Source organism: Chrysochloris asiatica, unplaced genomic scaffold (assembly GCF_000296735.1).
Source record: "Chrysochloris asiatica unplaced genomic scaffold, ChrAsi1.0 scaffold00066, whole genome shotgun sequence".
Taxonomy (NCBI): domain Eukaryota; kingdom Metazoa; phylum Chordata; class Mammalia; order Afrosoricida; family Chrysochloridae; genus Chrysochloris; species Chrysochloris asiatica.
In genome coordinates this window covers 3,098,494-3,106,787 of record NW_006408584.1, presented here as the reverse complement: position 1 = coordinate 3,106,787, position 8,294 = coordinate 3,098,494, and the positions used below count along the sequence as shown (strand labels likewise).

Sequence of the window (8,294 nt, the reverse complement as noted above, 5' to 3'; positions counted from 1 at the left end):
GCCGCCGCCGCCGCCGCCGCGGCCTCGGCTGGGAACGGGTCTGGGGCGGGCGGCGGGGCTGAAGTGCCCGGCGCCGGGGCGGTCTCAGCGGCCGGACCTCCGGGAGCGGCCGGGCCCGGCCCCGGACAACTGTGCTGTCTGCGGGAGGAAGGAGAGCGGTGTAGCCGGGCGGCCGGCAACGCCAGCTTCAGCAAGAGAATCCAGAAGAGCATCTCCCAGAAGAAGGTGAAGATCGAGCTGGACAAGAGTGTAAGTGACGGCGAACCGGCCTTGCCCTGCCCCTGGGCTCCGGGAGCGGTGCAGAGGCCAGGGCTGTTGGGCCAGGCGTGCATCGACTCACCCCTAGTTTTTAACAGTGTAGACCGATTGTGGGATCTCTGCCGAGAACAAAGTCGCCTCAACTCCGACAATCAATTCAACAGACACGGCGACACACTCGTTGTGGGCCTCCCCGGCCCCCCTCCGCGCGTCTCTCCCGCGCACTCTCTTCCTTCCTCTTCCTCCCTCGCTGCCATCGGGAAAGCAGACAAAGGCGATCGCTGCACAGAGGGCCAAGAGTAGTTTTCCTGCTTCCCAACTGCCTCCTTTGGCATGGAGGCGCCTTTGTTTTGTTGCCAGAGCTGGTGTTTGGCTCCAGGGACGACTTCGTGTCGTTTGGAGAAAGTGGAGTCTTGCTGGACTTGCACCACTGACAAGGATATAAGCCTGTTGGTTTCTGGGTGCCGTGTTGTTCTTGTAGGCAGAATGGGAGGGAAGCCCAAGCCCCTTGCAGGGAGCCGGGGTGCTGAGGATATCAGGAGGGTCTGCTCCTGTGGCAGCAGTCCGGATCATGGGAGCGCGCAGTTTCTAGGGCTTTGCCAGCTGCTTGGCAGCCATCAGAACTTCTTTTTCCATTCTTTCTGCGCGCCTGTTCCTTTGCCCATCTATGAGGTCGTTAGAGACAACCATTGCCACTTTTCGGACCTCTGGCTTGAAAGGTGAAAGAATAACAAGATGCCAGAGCCTAGCCCACATACGTTGTATTTTTAAGCCGCACGTAGTTTAGATATAAAACTAAAAGCCTATGAGCTTCATTCCTAATGTTTCTTTTTAAAGGAATGAACTGCACATGCACGAAGCCCAGTATTTCATGTTACTATAATACGTGATTAAAGTTTTTATAAAGTTAATTTGTGATCCGTTCCGCCTGCTGAAACAAGTCTTGCTCATGAAAAACAAAAACAAACTTGTCAGGTGAATTGAATTAGACTGCTTTCAACGGAAATAAGTCCTTTAGATAAATACTGTTCTTTTAATACTCAGGAAGAAAAGTTCGTAATTGAAATGTAAATACGCTTAGAATATAAAATGAATAGCAAATTTGTAAATGGATGTCGCTTTTGTAACTGGGATATAATTTAGGTATAAAGTTAGAAAAATTAGGAAGCATACATTATACTACTAAAATATGCTCATATTTAACAAGAGAAAGTACTGTCAAATATGTTGTTGTTCGGTGCTATCTAGCTCTGATTCAAAACGAACCCTGTGCACAATACAATGAAATATACAATTGTGCACAAAATCATCTTTCCCCTTGCCAGTTAAAAATCCAGAAGGGAACTCATTAATTCAGTCCATCCTTGCTGCAATTTGCTGACAAAAATCTAGTGTATTGGAATTTCTTATTCTCCTTTGCCTCCTTCCCTTCTGCAACTAGCAACCCTCACCCTCTAGCCTATTAACAATACAGGAAGACCTCTGACTTTTGTCATATTCGAGTTACTATAAATAACCACACTTAAGATGGTCTGCTTTTTGAGGGTTTCTAGTTATTTATCTGTTTATTTTGCCACATCTTATTGATAGCAATATGTGCAACATACAATGTTGCAGCCTGTAATTTGCTGATGTTATCATTTTCAGATATTCACTCTCAGATGTTCAAAGATTAGATTTATAAAGATAATGGTGATAAAAAGCAATAATAAAAATTGAAAAAATAAAGATTTGATTTTTGTCAAAAGTGATTAAGGATGGGTTTTGACTGCCTATATTTCTAAGTTTATCAAAGTTGTATGTTTTAACAGGATGAAGAAAAGACTGAAAGAAACATACCATCGTCTTAAAACAGTCTGCTTTTGACTGGTTATTTGTAATAATTTACTGTGGCCTATGTATTTTATTAAGGAGCTCTGGTAGCATAGTTGTTATGAGTCGGGCTACTAACCCCATGGTCTGCAGTTCAAAACTACCAGCTGTTCTGCCAGAGAAAGATAAGGCTTTGTGCTCCCGTAAAGTTTTACGGCCTCGGAAACCCTATGCAGGGTCGTTAAGAGTCAGAACCTACTCCACGGCACACCACCACCGTGTATTTTATTAATATATAGATGCAGCATTTTTTGAAATAATTAGCAGTCTGTGGAACTTTTCTGTTTCAGGCAAGACATCTTTACATTTGTGATTATCATAAAAACTTAATTCAGAGTGTTCGGAACAGAAGGAAGAGAAAAGGGAGTGATGATGATGGAGGTGATTCACCAGTTCAAGATATTGATACTCCAGAGGTAGGTGACAGTTTGTTTATGTTAAATGTAAACACAAAGAAGTCCATTATGAAACTTTGGTAAAAATATATGAACACATTTTTTTAAATGTTTAAGACACTTGAAAAATGTGAAAATGAAAGCAAAATTAAATATACCTAGTTAACAAGAAGTTACACAATATGACTTATTAATTTTCAGTGGATAATTCTTATATATCTTGTGTCTCATAACTCCCTCCCCCACAAACAGTTTTCTAAATGCATTTATTCCTAAAAGAAAAATGTTTAATATATTCAGTTTTAATTATATAAGAGATTTTTTGTTATAATGGAATTAAATTTCTATTGTGCTAAAAGTGTAATGTTTGTAATTATGTATGCTAATGCTGTTTTAATTATATATACTAAAGATGTTTTCAACAATTTGAAAGACCTAATTCATATATACTAATTATTTCTAGGTTGATCTGTACCAATTACAAGTAAATACACTTAGGAGATACAAAAGACACTTCAAGTTACCAACCAGACCAGGACTTAATAAAGCACAGCTTGTTGAAGTATGTATGAATTTTACACTATGTAAGCTTTAAATGAGCCTGTAGTCACAAAAACAGTGGGTCATTATATACTAGCTAATGTTTATAACAATACATTTCAATTAGAGAGATCAAAGTTAGTTAAGTAACTAATATGGAAGAATTTGGTTGTTTAGTTCTGTTTATTTGCCATGTAGTGTAATGACTGCTCAATGGATTCTGTGTAATTTTCTTTTCTTCTGATATTCACAGAAATATTGAAGCAGAGTTTTCCTATCCTCATTCGAAAAATTTGTTAGTTTTAAAAGTCCATTTACTCAATAAGTATTTATTGAACGCTTAATCAAGGCATAATAAAAGAAAGTAATGATCTTAAGTTCTTTATTAGAATTTATTTTTTGAAATTTCTGGTGGAATAGGTTAACAGATGAGCTCCAAAACAATATTATTACCATAATTTTCTGATTAAATGATTTCAGAATTGATCCTTGTTGCTGTTATTTATTTGAATATATATGATTTCTTTGGAGTCCTGGTGTGGTACTTTGGGATAAACACTGAACTGCTAATCACAGGGTCAGCTGTTCAGACCCACCAGCCGATCCTTGGAAACCCCATGCAGCATTGCTATGAGTCAGAACTGACAGCACTTAAAAATAGCAAATGCTTTCTTCACATCTAGGATAGGAAAGGATTCATTAGACTTTTATATACACTTTTACTCATCATTTGCTTTGATATAGAACATCTATTAGCTCTAGTTCTTTACTGAGTTTTAAAAAGTTGGCTGAGTGTGTGTATATGTGTGTATTTTCCTAGGAAATAATAAAACCAAGAATTCTATGCATCGTATTAAGATGTCTCTAGATTTGCATATTTATATTTTAATCATTTAAAACAAAAATCTTTTGCAGAATAGAATTGAAACCATATAAATTAGTTTTCTCATATTCTTCAGTAAAACATACTTAGTAGGATGTATAATTATTTTGTCAGAATGCTTTTGAACATTGTTGTTGTTGTTAAGTGCTGTCTAATCAGTTCTGACTCATCTAGACTCTGTATAGGGTTTCCAAGAAGCAGCTGGTGAATTTGAACCGCCAACCTTGCAGTTCAAACTGATCTTGCAGTCCAGTGTATTAACCCACAGCACCACACCAGGAGCCCTTTTAACATTTTTAGCATCCAATAATTACATTTTTAGCCAGAATTTTTTCTTTATTATTTTTTGTTTTAGTTTATTGCCTTCAAGTCGATTCTAACTCATGGCAACTCATGTGTGTAGAGTAGAACTGGCTGTAATTTTTCTTTAGATTTGATTTAGAAGAATTAGTTTTTTTTGGAGTCTACCGTATGTTAATATAACATAAACGTAGATACTGTGTTAATATAACATAAGTGTAGATACTATGTCGAACTGTGTTACTGCTGTTGTGTGCCATCAGTAGGTTCTAACTCATAGCGACCCCTATATAGGCTTTCTAAGGCTATAAATCTTTATGGAAACAGAAAACCTCATCTTTCTCCTACAGATTGACTAATTGCATCTTTGATTTGGAACAAACACAAACTGAAGAACTGATTGTTTTCAATGTAATAGTTAAATAATTTTAACAAAATAGATTAATATAGTGGTTACAACAATGGGTTCAAATATAGCAATGATTGTGATGATGGCACAGGACCAGGTAGAGTTTCATTCTGCTACACATAGGATAGCTCCTTTTGAGTCAAAACTTTCTAAAGGCTCCTACCAACAACATATATATATATGTATATGTAAGTTGTTGTTGTTTAGTGCCATCAAATCAGTTCTGACCCATAGCTACCCTGTATAGGGTTTCAGAGGAGCAGCTGGTGAGCTTGAACAACTGACCTTGTGGTTCAAACGACTTTATAGTCCAGTGCATTAACCCATAGCGTCACACCATATGTATGTGATTTGAAACTTAGAATAATCAAACTTCAAAAAACAGTATATAGAGCTGTTTCTTTTTTAAAAATGAGAAATATTAATACTTCAAATAAGCATGAATATTATAGTTTGCTAAGTCAAAAATGTAGGTATTAAAATTATTTCTAGGTTTGGCTATCACTCTAAGTCTCTTAATTTTTGTGTACATGGACTTTTTCTTTAAAAAGTTTTAGTTTCTAGAAAGGAACTTTGATATTCTGGTGTAGTTTAACATACATTTTTTGATAGTTTTAGCTCCCATGTTAGATTAGCACATAAAAAGACAAGATAAACATTCTATAATGAACATTTCTCTTGCTCCTTTCATTTTCCATCTATAATTTTTATTCAGAATTTCTTTTTCAAAGAACCGTAACAAAGAATAGTGCCAATGAATGAATGAATATAAGTTGCAGTAGATATATTTGTAAGATATTTCATAGCCTGTTTCTCTTATACTATACCAATTTTCAAAAAATTTCATATTTATCCTTTTCTGTGAATAGGACCTAAACCATTATAGTTATGATACAAATGCACTCAATAGTTGTTTGATTTCGTAGATATTTAAACTTTGAATAAAAATACTTTCTAATCTAGATTCAAATTATAAAATTAAAAATCAATAAAAAGAAATCCACTTATCAATTTATATTTAATTGAATGAGATAAAGAGTCCTTTGAAATTACACTTATCTCTTATCATAAAATTTTACTATAATATATACTCTGTCCTGTTGGTAGTTTGTTAAATACAATTCTTTCTTCAAAGGATATAGCTCTTATTACCAAACACTTATTATTTTGATGAAACAGTGTTTTGTTTTATCTAGTTTATGAAACCTGATAATATCTATAATTTAATTTCCTCACTGTTTTTTTTCCTTTATAGATAGTTGGTTGCCACTTTAGATCTATTCCAGTGAATGAAAAAGACACCTTAACATATTTCATCTACTCAGTGAAGAATGACAAGAACAAATCAGATCTCAAGGTTGATAGTGGTGTTCACTAGGAGAGATGGAATTGAGACTAAGACTTGGATGTTCAGATGCTAAGACTGTTCACTGTTTTTTCACATGTAGAAATGTTTCTTGTGTATTTTTTCTATGGAGGTTTTTCTCTGGTTTTATTTTCTTTGTTTCTGACTCTAATGATTAGCTGGAAACTCATGTAAAATGAGCTTTCCTGGATTAAAACCTATTTTAAATAAAGGCTATTGCTATTATAGTTGCTTCAGAGTATTTATTTTTCAAAATGCTTTTCTTTAAAAGTCTGAAACTTTAAAAAAATTTTGAAAAGTTGAAAACTGAATTTCAAGAACTAGTATTAATTGAGATTTTAATGTATTCCCCCACCCTTTCTTTCCTTTTTTTTTTTTTAAATTCCAAGAAATTAACAGGTTAAAAAAATAACAGAACATTTGCTTTCTTTGGGACAATCTGATTGGAATTCAGGGTGGGTTAATGGGCCAGACTGCAAAGTCGCTCTGAACTGTAACGTCAGTGGTTCAAGCTCACCAGTCGCTCCTGGGAAACCCTATACAGGGTCGCTATGGTCGGAACCGACTTGGCGACACTTCACAACAACAACAACATAGAGCTAACAAGTTTGAAAAATAGATTTCCACTGGGATGAAATTTTCTTATTACTTAATTTTTTTTTCTTACTTGATCAGGAAGAACAAATATGAGGAAGTTTCAGAAATGTTTGTAGAAAAATTATGTTATCTTTCAATTATATTTTTCCACAAACTTTTTGAAGCCTTCTCATATGCCTACCTTCTTACAAGGAAGAGAGTGTGTCAGTAATCTTGGTGTGGCACTGTGGGTTAATGCACTAGACTGTAAAGTCTGTTTGAACCACAAGGTTGGTGGTTCAAGCTCACCAGCTGCTATTTGGAGACCATATACAGTGACTCTGTGGGTTGGAACTGACTTGATGTCACTTAACAACAACAGCAAAATTTTAAAAAGAGCATAGAATTAAATAGTTGTTTCTTAAATTTAGTCTTATAGAATGACATTAACATAGAAAGTACTTCTTTAATGCCCCTTGATTTTCAGTCATATCTAGTATTATTTGTACTGAAAATGGAAAAGAGTAAGTTGGCGAGATCTAAAAATCTAACTTCTGCCTTTCCTGAGATTATGTTTTAAACCAAATTCTTATAAATACAAACCAAATTTATATCACGTGAAATAAAAAATAGAAAAAACCTAGTTTCACTGAAATGTTCAGAGATTCTCTTAAAGATTTTAAGAGATATAGGAGAGGAGGAGACCATTATTGTAGCTCACACAAAGTATCTCAAAGTTAATACATTAGGCCTGAATAATTGTTTGTATGGGAGGCTATAGGATGTTTAGCATTGGTGTCTATTCACTATGTGTTCCCAAAAATGTGACAAAAATTCCTCTAAACATTGTCAAATGTTTCCTAAGGAGCAAAACTGTCGTCGTTGTAAACCATTGGTATAGTCAAATCTAAAATACTGGTTCACTAGAAGGTAAGCCCTTGATTATTTTCTAGTATTCTGAGTGTATTGACAGCTAGAAAACAAGGTTAACAATAAGCAGCTAGTCTGTGTTCTTGCTGTGAACATTTAAAGATTTACTTACTACTATGGTGATGAAGCATACATTGACAGAGAACTTCCAGAGGTTCAAGTCAGATTCAGAAGAGGCTATGGAACAAGGGATATCTGCTGATGTCCGATGGATCTTGGCTGAAAGCAGAGAATATCAGAAAGATATTTACCTGTGCTTTATTGACTATGCAAAGGCTTTCAATTGTGTGGATCATGACAAGCTATGGACGACATTGCAAAGTATGAGTATTCTGGAACACTTAATTGTGCTCATGAGGAATCTCTACTGGACCAAGAGGCAGTTGTTTGAACAGAACATGGGAACACTGAATGGTTTAAAATTAAGAAAGGTGTGCGACAAGGTTGTTTTTTTTGACCTTGTTTATTCAACCTGTATGCTGAGCAAATAATCTGAGAAGCTGGGTTCTATGAAGTAAAACGTGGCATCAGGATTGGAGGAAGACTCATTAAGAACCTGCAATATGCAGATGATACAACCTTGCTTGCTGAAAGTGAAGAGGACTTAAAACATTTACTGATGAAGATCAAAGAGCACAGCCTTAAACATGGATTGCTTCTCAATATAAAGAAAATAAAAATCCTCACCACTGGACCAATAAACAGCATTCTTAATAACAGAGAAAAGATTGAAGTTGTCAAGGACTTCATTCTTCTTGGATCAAC

General features: G+C 35.8%; 1 protein-coding gene across 1 annotated transcript in view; it reads left to right on the top strand.

Moving 5' to 3' along the window:
* The window catches only part of SAP30 (Sin3A-associated protein, 30kDa), a 20,337-nt gene extending 14,302 nt beyond the window's left edge, over positions 1 to 6,035 (top strand). The window contains exons 2-5 of the mRNA XM_006864523.1: positions 3 to 249; positions 2,421 to 2,546; positions 2,989 to 3,087; positions 5,913 to 6,035. Coding sequence (XP_006864585.1) covers positions 3 to 249; positions 2,421 to 2,546; positions 2,989 to 3,087; positions 5,913 to 6,035 — 595 coding nt within the window. The remainder of the gene's footprint in view (positions 1 to 2; positions 250 to 2,420; positions 2,547 to 2,988; positions 3,088 to 5,912) is intronic.
* Positions 6,036 to 8,294: the final 2,259 nt, after the last annotated feature.